The sequence below is a fragment of the Azolla caroliniana genome, unplaced genomic scaffold (assembly GCF_043228905.1).
Source record: "Azolla caroliniana isolate FFs.n. ecotype wild unplaced genomic scaffold, voAzoCaro1.0.p SCAF_11, whole genome shotgun sequence".
NCBI classification, from domain to species: Eukaryota; Viridiplantae; Streptophyta; class Polypodiopsida; order Salviniales; family Salviniaceae; genus Azolla; species Azolla caroliniana.
The window spans coordinates 2,849,228-2,863,053 of NW_028230446.1; the positions used below are offsets into that span (position 1 = coordinate 2,849,228).

Genomic DNA, 13,826 nt, shown 5'->3' on the forward strand with positions numbered 1-13,826 from the left:
ATGCAATTCTGGTAAACATTTTGCCTTCTCCAAAAAAAGGATGGAGATATGTATGTATGTAAATAGTTCAACCAAATGCAGAGAGACATACATATACATATACATATACATATACATATTTGTATACATACAATACATACAATACATATACGTGTTCTTCCTTTGATGAGGCGGGCTCAGCAGCTCCTTCTTTCTTCATTCCATCCATTCATTCTCTCTTTCTTTCCTGTTCCTGTCTCCCTTCGATTTCCTGTTCCTGCCATCAAATGCTCCCTTTTCTTCACCATCACTTTTCTGATGGGTTTTTACGACCCTTCTTTGTCAATTAACGGTTTCTTTATTTAATCTCCCTTCTTCTCCATTCGACCCATCATCACAAACAGGTGCGTTTCTTCTTCTTCTTCTTCTTCTTCTTCTTTATTCATCACTTATTCTCTCGGTAAAAGAAGCAAACAAGAAATCAGCTTTTCCTCGCAACATTTCTCATCCTTTTATTCATCCATAGTTTGTTCTTTTCCGTTTTAATCCATCGCGCGCACCCCGTGCCGTTTAGGGCTCTTCCCGTTTTTGCCCATTAATTATGCGAAATTGGGTCTCTGTTTACATCACATTCGACACAAATTTCTTTCAATCAAAAAAATAAAAACCCGCTTGGGGAATTTTTCCGTTTATCTATCTCACAGAAAACTTGACCTTATTTTGTAAGCAATGAATCCAATTTAACACCCTTTTAATCTATGTCGCTAATCCTAATCCCTAATATTTATACCCTACATTAGACACCCTAATTTTAAACGTCAATTTAAAACTCCATGTACAAACCCTATTTGTAATTCCTAATTGCAAATTCTACTTTTCAAATTCTAAGTCCAAAACTCAAATTTGAAAGCCATAAATCCAAACTGTAGATTGAAACCCCAGTTTGGAATCCCAAATTGTAAACTCTAATCCCAAATCACCTTTTCCTAAACCCATTAATCATCCCGTCCTTCTCAGTTAGTGATGAAATCTCAGCCTACAATTAATCCTCCATACAAGCACTTACATGTAGGCATCACTTTATACCTCACGTTCATGTACATCAATTGTGTACATGCCAAAGGTCATGTTGGGATCATCAAACTCCAACATGCATATACTAATGTTATATCTTCGAAGAAGGGCATTGGTAAAGGAATGAGTAAGGAGCACATGGACCTCTTTAAAGCGCATGATATGGCAAGACATGGACGTGTTCTAGCAAATGCAACAGAATTCCCACTTGGAGGAAATTTCAACCCCTATGTGGCAGGGTCAGTTTATTCTTTCCACATCCTAAATGGAATAACTTTGCATATCTATGGTATGCTTAAAATGACTGAATGCACGTCAAAAAAAGAAAGAATTTAAGGTATTCTTAATAGCATTGGATGCATTTTAAGGCATGCTTAGAAGGATTGAATTTGTTTTAGGGTATGCTTAAAATGATTTAAATGCATTTAAAGTATATTTGGAAATTCTCAAAATGAATTTAAGGTATGCTTGAAAATGATTGAAACTCATTTAAGGTATGTTTAAAATACAAGGCAATTTTTACTTGGAGGATATTTCAATCCTTATGTGGCTCAGTCAGGTTATCTTTTGATATCCGTAATGACATACATTTGCATATTTGATTTATATGATTAAATGGTTTGAAGCTGTGCATGTTGGGTTAGTTTTTTCTTTTCACACCCTGAATGAATGACATAGGTATGCATAGATTGAATGCATTTATGTATGAATTAGAAAATTAGATCGATCAATTAGGCTAAAGTAATATCTGGCAAAGAATCCATGATGATGGTCTTCCTTTTATCGGGTAAAGAATATGATATACTTTAGAATTTAGAATGCCAATATGTGCATGGCCATCTAGTTAGCTACCCAAAGTTGAAATCCCGTTCTTGCCCTGGAAGTTTTAAGGGTCAGAAGACATATCATTCTTTATATGATCCTGCAATCATCTGAAACTGTTTCAAACTTCACAGTGATATTTGTTATACCTTATTTTCTATTTACTGTTATATATATAATGGCATTAGAGAAGAAGAAATTGCATCAAGTTTCTATCTGCATGAAGCTGCTTCTGTTCAATCAGTGCCTCTTCTAGCTCCTTTGCAAGTCCAAAATGGCGTATATGTTAGTGAACAAAGAAAATTTGTGTGGACAATATTCCTGTGGTACACATATTTGTTTCTTATATGTTCAATGAATTGATCATATACACATTTGCTTAGATTGGATATCTATTGGTTATATTCCTGAATCATTTCTTTGTGAAACAGGATTTACTTTACGCGCATAAGTCTGGGAACTCCATTGAAAGATTATTATGTTCAAGTGGATACTGGGAGTGATTTATTATGGTTAAACTGCAACCCCTGTACTGCGTGCCCAAGAACAAATAATCTTGGTGTAGGTTTATAATTAAATTGAGGTGAAAGACAACAAAAAATACCTCCAACTAATCGTGCGGACACTTACCGGAACATCCCTAAGATTTTTCCATAACAATTACCAGAACACCGTATATTTTTTGTACTATAGAAGGGCATTCTGATAATTTCAGGAAACTTAGGGGCATTCTGGTAAACATTCCCGAGAAGTATGGGTGTTTGGTTTTTGATGCCTTCTTTCCCCAACTTTCATGATTTTATATATCTGAAGGGTCATTGTTTTTAAAAGTTTTTCTTTTTCTTTTGCCCCAGATGGTTCTAGTACCTTATGATCCTGACTCATCAATTACGAGCTCTCCATTATCATGTGACAATCCTGTTTGTGGCAATGGATTGAAGATTGTGAATACTAATTGTGATGGGGAAAACTATTGTGGCTATGGTTTCCAATATGGAGATGAAAGTAGCACAACTGGATATCTAATTTCTGACAAATTCATGTATAACACTATCCAAGCAAACAGTTCACAGGACAATACAGATGCAAACATAATATTCGGGTGGGAGATGTTGTGTGTATATGTATTGTAAAAAAAACCAAAAACATCAATCTGATTTTGTTCTTTACTTTTTTTCTTTATGGATGTGATGCTTGCAGCTGTGGATATAGTCAATCTGGTAACTTATTAACGGCACAAAATGTAGTGGATGGAATAATGGGTTTTGGTCAGAGCAAGTTATCCGTTATTTCTCAGCTATATATGCAAGGGCTAATCCCCCGCGTCTTTGCTCATTGTTTACAAGGGTCGGAAAAAGGTGGTGGCATTCTTGTAATTGGAAATGTTGTGGATCGTGGGTTTCCCTTCACTCCAATCATTTCTTCCCAGTGAGTTAATATGACGTCTCTAATTGTGCAAAACTGAGCTAATTGTTTTCTTGTTTCTTTAATCTTGCTTCCAAAGATTAAAAATGAATTAACCTATTTCTTGGTAAAAATTTTAATTGCTTTTCTTGTTTGATTTGGTTGTGTTATGATATAGGACACATTACAATGTGAAGATGAAAGGTATATCTGTAAATGGTGTACAAATGGAAGTCAAATCATCAGCCTATGATACTGCAGAAATAACTGAAGGCACCATTTTTGACAGTGGGACAACTCTTGCATACCTTGTGGAGCCACTTTACACTTCATTTGTAACTTCAGTATGTCACATGACTTCTTCATAACTAATTCTCTTTTTAAATATTATTACTAAGTTTTTAAACGTCTCAAATTGTATACACATTCTTTTTAGAAATTTATCATAGAAAGAGATTGTTTTTTATTCATTTAAGTGGTTGTGATATTGAAGAGGTTAACATTGAACAGTTGTAATCTTTGTGAGGTCGCACAGGCCATTATTTGAGTTTAGATGTTAATATAATTGATCTTACATTTCTTTTTTACCACTTTCTTCTTATGTTCAAGAAGATTATCAAAGGTGCACCTTCTGAGGCTTATCAGCTCCCACAACCTGGGAATACGTGTTTTGTTTATTCCGGAAGGTAATTTCTCCTTCATATCACAATGCATGTCTTATGTGTTTTATTTCTATGGATTTCTTCATTTGTGAAAAAAGCTGCAAGTTTACTTAGAATAAGTGTTAGAGACGGAAGCACACCATCTGGGGTCTCATTGAGCTGGGCTTGTGGACATGGTTGTGACGATCATGATTAAGAATAAGTCTTCGGATGTTTCCTCTGCGTGGTTATGAGCATGTGTGGCATGCTTCCTCTATGATGCTGCCAGTTGAGCTTTTTATGAGGTCATCCACTAAACGAACCTTTTCCCCTTCTAATACTCCCAGCGATGTGGTTTTCCAGTCAATTCAAAATAAGCTCATCGATGCTAGAGTCAGTGTGTTTGGGACCCTGTTGAGGAAACTATGGACTATGCATATTTTACCCCCCAACAAGTTCTTCACTCTGAGTATCACACACTACTGCAATGCTCTTTGATGCCATAGACGGTGTTTTGGATTCTGACATGAGGAGGAGACTCATAAACTATGCATATTTTTGTTTTGAACACAGTTCTGGAGTTTTGAGTGTCACACTCTACTCCAATCCTCCACCGTTGATCACATTCTGTTCTTGATTTCCCAACATTTTCAACCTTGAGCTATCCCTGCAAACATCTGTCTCAGCCACTGTGCAATCTTGATTGTGACCTTCATTGATAAGATTCTTGATCATCGAGAATCACTTACCACCTCCGCATACTAGGTAAAACGTTTCATCCAGAGGCCATATTTTGACCTACAAGAATGATAATAAAATCTATCTGCATATATTTCAAGATATATGAACGATGGTGTTCCCATCATCCCCATCTTGAAACGTAATACCAATGTACTATCTTCCGAAGCATCTTTGAACTTGCTTCTTCATCCACCCTCACCTTATGTATGTGTAGACATGGCAAGAGGTTTTCATCTGTTTCTCCTCTTCGATGCCTTTGTTGGCACAATCAATGTCTTGTTTTTTAATGATGAAGATGACCTTCTTCAAACAACCTTGCTCTATTCTTGTTTGACCTCATGGGCATCAATCATCATGTTCTTTTTTTCTGTTTCTTTTTTCTTACCCGTGACCTCAGACACAGAAGTGAAATGCCAACATTTTTTTTCTATCTCCTACTAAATAGTCTTTCCATGCCTTATAATAGTTGATGAGGTTGAATGGTAAACATGTACATCGATGTCACTCACATGAAAAAACAAAAAAGCACAAGAATTTACATTTTGTGAGAAACGAAAAGTAATGCATAAAAATGTAAACAAGAAGAAGAATAAAAAGACACGGTAACTGTTTAAAACTTTTCCTTCTGCCATGTTAAAAGCAAGGGAATTTACATTTTGTGAGAAGCAAAAAGTAATGTATAAAAATGTAAACAAGATGAAGAATAAAAAGACATGTGAAAGTGTTTAAAACTTTTCATTCCACCATGTTTTTTCGGCAGTGTGGATGATGCCTTCCCTGCAGTTACTCTCCATTTCGACGGAGCAGATATGAAACTTAAGGGCAGCCATTATCTCATCCAACAACAAGAAAGTGTAAGGCTTATTTATATTTATGACACATCTAACAGAACACACAACTCTTACTTAATATCTTAATATACTTCACAAAAACTCACGCCCTGGGATAATGAAAATTCACTTTTCCAAGAGGTGAATTTTTTATTTTTTGTTAAGGTTTATGAGGAACATTAGCAATGGTGTTTTCCATATAATCCTCCAGTCGTCCATTAGCCTTCAATTTCCAACCATGTGTGGCGGATTATAATTATCTTCAGGTGAATATCCAAGTCTGGTGCATTGGATGGCATTCCATGGATTCCAGTACAACAGTTAGTAGTAGTAACTCAATATCGACAATATTTGGAGGTGAGATATCACTTTCTTAACTCAACTTGGATAGATTCTCTCAATCAATTCATCTTTATGTTTATACTGATTTCATTGTCTTTGTAGATATGGTATTGAAGGACAAGCTCGTTGTATATGATCTCGAGAATCAACGAATAGGTTGGGTTGATTATGATTGTAAGTTATTATGATTCTAAAAATAATTCTTACTTTGAGTGAGAGATTGGGATATGCATGAGTTGAATAACCAATGCTGTTGACCTTATTTTTCCAAGGTTCAATTCCGATCAATGTCTCGATAATGAATGGAAAGAGCCAACCTGTACATTCGGATCAACTGAAGAGCTCTGCATCATCATCGAAAATGAGCCCTTTCTCTCTTTCCTTGATTCTATTACTCTCTAGTATGAAAATGTATTTGAGATCACACATTTTATTATAGCATATTATAGATGGTGTCATTTGACAATGAAGCCAATGACGAAACAGTAAGTGAAGGCTCATGCATTGATTAATGTTGAGCTGGAGCCCTATAGATGATGCCCCCACATTGAAGGTGCTCCTTGGTCTGCATATATACATACACATTCCAACATACACTTTAGGAAAATACAATGTAGAGAATTAGTTTTCTGACGAAAGGACTACATATCATCATCCATCAATTAAGAAGTAGACATATTATCCTTGTACATATGAAATTGAAGTGGTTCATATACCAAGAAATGAAGTGGAGGTAACCCATTGATTACTTGTTTATCTTCATTTTGGAAATTGAACCATCATCTTTGTCTTTTGTAAGAGTATTTAAGCATGTAGAGTCTTGATATGAAAAAAGGAGCATCCAAATGCGAAGTTCGTAGTTTTGAGCAAACTTTGGGAGAATTGGAGTGGGAAGTGTATCATATTAATGAGTGGGAGTGTCATGAGGATTGCCTGCAAAGCATGCTACCAATGGACTACCAATCAAAGAAGTAATGGTAATTGCAAGACAAATATTGACGATCAAGATGGGTAACGCAAAGAAGCTACGCCAACGTGCAACTTGCTATGAAGCATTTGATGAATGGATGTATTACAAAAGACTCAAAGGGAGATATCAAATGCATGTGGATGATTTTTGACGACCATATTGATTGTTATGATAAGTGATGAAGATTGAGAGTAAATAAAGGAAATGTATATATGGATAAGTATTATGTTTGACACTAGGGAGATGGTCGATGCTCCACTAGGACCATAGTTGGTGGAGATGAGACAGAGTAGCAATAAGCAAGCCAAAGTGAATGCCTTCAACCTTTGTGGATAGTTGAGGATGAGGCTCCACTTCTTCGATGAGGCATTCATATGTGATCAACGTGACTTCAATTTACCCCTCTAGCTCTTAAAGCAAGACTCACTAATTTCTTTAGTCGAGGTACACACACGGAACACGAACATGCACACAACTATAGGAATGTTTACAATCTCATAAGTCATGTTTGAAACACACTTAATGTACTCCTCACCCATGTCATTGAAAGTACTATGAAAACATTGGCATTGGTAAGAAAGGCTAAGTTCTTGATTTGTAACCCTCCCTCATGTACCTATATAACCCCACCATAGGGGACATGAATGATAGTAGAAGTTTTGCCTCTCAATAATTGTGCATCTCTCTCTCTTCCTCACGGTCAACCCCCTTAGGAGGGGAGTGGAGCTCTTCTTGGCTCCACCCCCCACCCATCAACATGGCTTTTGTCCAAATCAATAGGCCAGATTGGCCAAAGCTAATTTGGTGTCGAAGAGATTAGAAACGATCTGCTAGAAGACACTTGGTCATCAAATCTGCAACATTATCAACTGTAGATATTTTCTCGAGGCCGATTTTTCCAGAAATGACATAGTCTCAAACAAAATGATATCTTACGTCGATGTGCTTCGAGGCGTAGTCATGGAATGGATTTCGTGACAAAGCGAGGAACGCCCATTTGGTGTCGAAGAGATAGAAACGATTTGCTAGAAGACACTTGGTCATCAAATCTACGACATTATCGATTGTAGATATTTTCTCGAGGCCGTTTTTTCCGGAAATGACATAGTCTCAAACAAAATGATATCTTACGTCGATGTGCTTCGATGCGTTGTCATGGACCGGATTTCGTGACCAAGCGAGGGCGCTTTGACTATCGTTGTAGACAACTAGAGCCGAATTAGAGTCGGCTTGTCAAAACGTGCGCGCCAGTCAACCAAGCCACAAAGCTTCCTTTGCCACGTTAGACGTGGCTATGTATTCAACTTCGGTGGTTGAGGTCGGCGTGCGCTCCTGGAGTTTCGGCTTCCAAGAGATTATGCCCTTGCCAAATTTAAAGCAGTATCCGGTGGTCAATTTTCGGTTGTCCAAGCAACCGGCAAAGTCCGAGTCGGTGTAATTGACTATGCATGATGTCTCATTTGGGTCGAATAGGATGTCATAGTCTTTTGTGCCCACCAGATATTTGAACAGATGCTTCATTGCGTTCCAATGCACTCGGTCGGGATTGTGCATGAATCTATTGATGACTCCTATAGCGTGGGCTAAGCCCGGTTGTGTTGTGACCATTGCATACATCAAGGAGCCAACAACCGGTGCATATGGTACCGTTTTCGTAGTTTCCCCCTCCGGGGCGGATGTCGAGCAGTTCTTCTAAGATAGCATAAGGCTAATTGGGATTGGGGTCGACACAAATTTGGTTGATTGCATGTTGAAGCATTCTAACTATTGGGATAACTAGTCCCTCCAGATGGGATGAGTTGGAGAGCCGATCAACTGAAAGCTTAATCGGATGTTGTCCGGTAGAAAGCCAAAAAATATCGATTTGGCCATAGCTGATTAGAGGCTACATTTGTTGTAAAGAATCATGGTGATTCTATGAAGAGGAATATGTTAAAGATGTGTTGTGTGTGTGTGTGTGTGTGTGTGAGAGAGAGAGAGAGAGAGAGAGAGAGAGAGAGAGAGAGAAGGAGAGGAGAGGAGAGAAACACAAGCTAGATGAAAAATCGAAATACTCAAGAAAACTGTATATTACAAAGAAGATTAACAAACACATTACAAAGTAGGAGGAGGGTGCTTTATATAGTCACCTTGTCTCTTCATTAACTACTGAAGCTCATCGGTCATGAGGAATGTGGAAACTCATTAGTTATGTGTCATAGAATATGATTCTATTACACATAGTTAATGCTACAAAAGTAGTGGTGACTTTTGACCTTTGAGTGTTCATTCACTCTCAAGGTGTGTTCACACACTAGACTAGGTTGAGCTTGATTCTCAACATTTGTAAATAGCCCATATTGTGTATGAGTATAAATACACCTAGGGCAATCATTCTGATGTGTAGAGAGATTATTTGAGGGTAATCATTTTTGTATGTACAGAAAGTGTGAGCTAACTACTGAGTGTGAGTGTGAGTGTTATAACTGTTTGTAAGATGAAGTCAAGCTCCAGGTTGTGGCCCTAAGTATCCTGTATCTTCCTCTCTACTTAGTGATTCTATTTCGGAGTTTATGAGCTCCCGTGGTTTTTCCCATTGAGGGTTTTCCACGTTAAAATCTATGTGTCTCTGTGTCGGTGCTTTTCTGTCTTGAGTGCTTCAATTATTATCTTTCTCAGTCTTGCTTGACAACTTGTTGTGGCTGGCCCCATATCACAACATTAAGACACGTCCAATATAGTTGGCTTGAGACAAGAGACTAGATGTTCTTGGCTAGATGCTACGAGCCTTTCGGCTGCTCCATATAAAACTCCTCCTCTCGGTCACCATGGAGGAATGTCGTTTTAACATCTAGTTGTATCAGCTCCAAATCCTCGGTTGCCACGAAGTTAAGCACAAACCGCAAGGTTGTCATATTCACCACTGGTGAAAAGATTTCGTCGAAGTTGACATCGTATTCTTGTCGAAACCCTTTCACTACAAATCTGGCCTTGAAATTTGGGTTGGTGGAATCAAACATATCTTTTAATCTATAGACCCACTTGCATAGAATAACACGACGATTATTCGGTAGTTCGATCAAGTCCCAAGTTTTATTTTGTCAAATGGAGGTCGTCTTTGACTCCATCGCTAGATGCCATGTTGTTGAATCGGCTGCGTTGATGCTTCTTCATATGACGTCGGTTCGCCGGCATTCATGAAGAAGATTCCAGGGCAGGACCTCTCCGGAGGTTGCGACAGTCTTTTTTATCTTCTTGGTATGATTGGGCTAGCCAGATGGGATGTTTGAGTCAGATGGTCCGGAGGCAAAACATTTGGTTGTGCTAGTCAGCTGGAGCTGATTCGGTACTAGAGGATTTGGCTACCCGTGAGCCGACCTTGTGTTATGAGCTAGCCTGTCATGAAGGGTCGTCACTTCAAACTTCAATAGGCCTATCATCCGTCTTGTGCATGACTGACTTGTTGAAGACAACGTCCAAACTTCAGATGATCTGTCTATTCTTTGAGTCGGTATCCGATTTCGTTGTCTGGTCCATAGCCAAGGAAAATGCATTTCCTTGACCTTGGATCGAGCTTTCGACGATTGTCTTTCGGCACGAGTGCATATGCCTTGCATCCGAAAATCCTCAGCTTGTCATAATGACCAAAGAGAGAGAATGAAACCCTAAACCTTCCTAGCTACTACCATGATGACCAAACTAAAAGAAATGACAATGACTAAAGAGAGAGAGAATGAAACCCTAAACCTTCCTAACTACTACCATGATGACCAAACGAAAACCCTAAACGAAATAGGGATAAGATAAAGAAGAAATACAACCCTAATGGTCTACCCCAAAACAACAAAATGACGACCATTCAATGTGACCCCTCGCCCCCTTTTATAGTAGAAAGGGGTGAGGCTCATTACAAAAGGAGAGGCCAAATATTCCACTGTTTTCAAAGGGGAATATTTGCCTTGATCTAAGGAGGAGAGATTGATGGGGCCTTAAATCCCTCTCCTCTCACACACACACACTACCATGCCCATTACTCATTACACCCTTACTTCTATGCACTCTCTTTTCCCACGTGTGCATGTGCACCTAAGTGCACATCACATTTAGACTTTACGAACTTTTGGTGTACTTTAGCACCTTACATTTTACCTTTCCCTTTACATTTGTTTTATTATTCTTATTTACAAATTACTAAGTGCATGTGCAATGTTCCACATCCTCGTTTTATTCGCTCCACCCGCTTTTCTCACCATAGCTGAAAATCCTCACGACATCCACCCCCACCAAATCGCACATCCATCGGTATGTGCCAAGAAAGGGGAAGAGGTGAGATTTTCGTAATGGTGATCAACCGGGTTCATTCGCGCCCTCGTCCGACTTCGTCTTCCACTTCGAGCACACCCAATCTTTCCACCCAAACCACCATAGCCGCCCGATCCACTGTATCCACCGTATCCACCGCATGTCCTCAAACCGTTGGCTCCATCCGATCCACCATATTTGACACTCGCACCTTCCTCCCCGACCAGTTGTTGTAGACCTCTCCAACGATGACACCGATCCGATCGCTCTTCCTTTATCCACCTCACATGTCCTCCGATTGGACTCCCGACCACTCCAACCGTGTGTCGGACACCATTCGTCATGCACCTCGTATGTGCCCCTCTCAACCTGACCGTCTCCTCGACCCAGGCACCTCTGCGTGCCATCTCCCTCCATTATGTGCTTTCCTTCTGAAGGCTCCACCCATACGTCGACGTCGACATCCTTCGAATATGTTTCTCGGTCCTTAAGTGACCACATTACACGCTTCTCGTTTCACCCTCGCTCGTGGTGTTCTGTCATGGTAGAGTGCACCACCATCCCAACATCCATGTCGGTGTTCTCCACTTCGGTGTCCTCCATCGCCTCCATCATCGTTGTCTTGTTTTCCCGACGAACACCTCTCGAATCCGCTCGGCCCACTTGGCCCTCGTAGCTCACCGTGGTGCTCTGGTCACCTCCTTCGGCACCCTCGTCCGTTTTAGCCTTCGACTCCACGTCGCCACCCTTTGTCTCTTCAGTCTTACGTTGATCCGCAACCTCTAAAGTCTCAATAATAGGTGCGGAGAGTTCCCCTCATTCTCAATTTTCCTCCGAGTCATAGTCATCGTGCCTGCTTGGCCTCCTCCTCATGCTCACTGGCTTCAATCGGGTGTTGCGGCTCATTCGCCTTTATAAAAGTTAGTGTGCGGAAGCTTGACAAAACTGGTTTAGCCGGGGAGCAACAGAGAATAGAAAACATAGGTTCAATGGAAGCTTGAGAATATTTAGCATACACAGGAGAGACAGAGAGAGAGCAGAACATAAAACTCTATTCTAAAATAATAATCCTCTGTGTATATAGAATGTGCTCAGAGAGAACTTTTATACAAGTCCATAAAGGACTGACAGGTACTTCAATGCTCATACGAGCGATTGTCACTGACTCCCAAAAATATGCCTACATACTAGGCTGGATCTGTAGGCCTCTAACGGCCTACCAATTTCAATCCGATCTGGCTCCTGGTTCCAGATATAATCCGGACACCGATCTGGCTCTGGCTTATTCAGCCGATCCGGATCCGGTTGAGCTTGCTCGCTCAACACCCTTGATCTCCGATTAGGCCGGAGTAGCCCTTTTTTGGATTAATTGAGGCCGATCAGTTCTTGACTCGGTCAGCCTTCGACCGCATTCGCATTTGGCCGAATCGGGCTCAACAGATCGATTTCGACCGACTCGGCCTCCTTTTGGGTCAAGCTTGGCTGATTGGTTTCGACCGGCCGGGTCGGGCCTGATCGGTCAGCTCCCATTCAGTTCTTCTTCCGTCGGATTGTCTTCCATATATGTTAGATTACCAGCCGAATTGTCTCTCGGTCGGATCAGTTCCCAACTCCTCCTTCTTTGTCCCATACGGCCTCTCCATCAAACTACACCACGGCTTTTCCTTTGGCCTCCTCATAGGCCACCTCCTTCCCTACATGTATGTTGGCCTCGGGCCATGTCTCCACGCAGCCACCTCCCATCTCTCCGGCCTCATGTTGGCACTCGGGCACAACCGCCGAAGTCTTCGGAACCGATGTCGAGGGATCTCTTCTTCGTCCGCTACCAATTACCTCATTATCCTCGTCGCCGTCTCGGTCCTCCGCTTTTCCGTTGCCACCTTTCGTCTCTCCGGTCTCACGTTGGCACACGAGCACAACCACCGAAGTCTCTAGAACCAGTGTGGAGAAATCTTCGGCACCAGCAATCACCTACGACTCGTCCATAGCCACTTCCATTCAGATGCCGTTGTCCATGGCTATCTCTTCGTCTCCATATGTTTTCTCGTCCTCGATTATGCAGCCTCGACTATGCTTGCATCTCCTCCACTCAATGTTTCAGACCACCGTGCCCAAAACCATCGGTCCTCTTCCGAACTGGCAATCGTCGCCTCCCTGATTCCAAACTTATCCTCGGTCAGTCTTCCTCCGCAAGTCAAGAGGGTGGTTTGCTCCACACCCTCTCTGATTGTATCGTCGTGCCGTTCTTCAGCCTCCTCATAGGCCCTATCCTTCGTCCCCAAGGAGGCGACTTCCTCCTCGTCATCCGGTCCTCTCGAGCCCGACTCCATACTGGACCCTTCTTCGGCTTCGACCCGCATCTTCATAATCTTGTACGCCTCCCTTATCAATGCTTCTATGTCGAGTACCACCGGACCATTCCGTGATGAGCTTCTTCGGTTATTCTTTCGTCGGATTGTCTTCCATCCGAGTGGTGCTCGACAAGAAGCATAGCCGGAAAAATCTAATGAATTCCTCTAATTTGAACTCTCCTCCATTGTCAGACCGTAAGCATTATGGCTTCTGGCTGGACTAGTTCTCCACCATGTCAAGCCATTCGAAAAAGATCGAGAAAACCCAATCTTTGGTTTTGGCCGGGTATGCCCACACCTTACGAGGCAAATCATCAATGAAACTGATGAAGCAGGAGCCGCCACCAAGAGACTAATGTGGCATCGGGCCACATACATCTGAATGGACCAA

General features: G+C 41.0%; 1 protein-coding gene across 1 annotated transcript; it reads left to right on the plus strand.

Annotated features, from left to right (window-relative positions):
* The first annotated feature begins 552 nt into the window (after positions 1-552).
* On the plus strand, positions 553-6,634 carry LOC147857590 (aspartic proteinase 36-like). The gene is made up of 10 exons (XM_087327766.1): positions 553-1,292; positions 2,307-2,436; positions 2,730-2,977; positions 3,076-3,303; positions 3,458-3,623; positions 3,892-3,965; positions 5,422-5,515; positions 5,758-5,848; positions 5,936-6,007; positions 6,106-6,634. The coding sequence occupies exons 1-10, from the start codon at positions 1,003-1,005 to the stop codon at positions 6,270-6,272; spliced, it is 1,560 nt and encodes a 519-aa protein (XP_087183892.1). The 5' UTR covers positions 553-1,002; the 3' UTR covers positions 6,273-6,634.
* Positions 6,635-13,826: the final 7,192 nt, after the last annotated feature.

Bases quoted from the DNA above. Each gene is read 5' to 3' on its own strand.
- LOC147857590 (XM_087327766.1), top strand. From the start codon at position 1,003: ATGAAATCTCAGCCTACAATTAATCCTCCATACAAGCACTTACATGTA. The intron at 2,978-3,075 runs GTGGGAGATGTT...TGATGCTTGCAG, and splicing joins GATGCAAACATAATATTCGG to CTGTGGATATAGTCAATCTG. The intron at 5,849-5,935 runs GTGAGATATCAC...TTGTCTTTGTAG, and splicing joins AATATCGACAATATTTGGAG to ATATGGTATTGAAGGACAAG.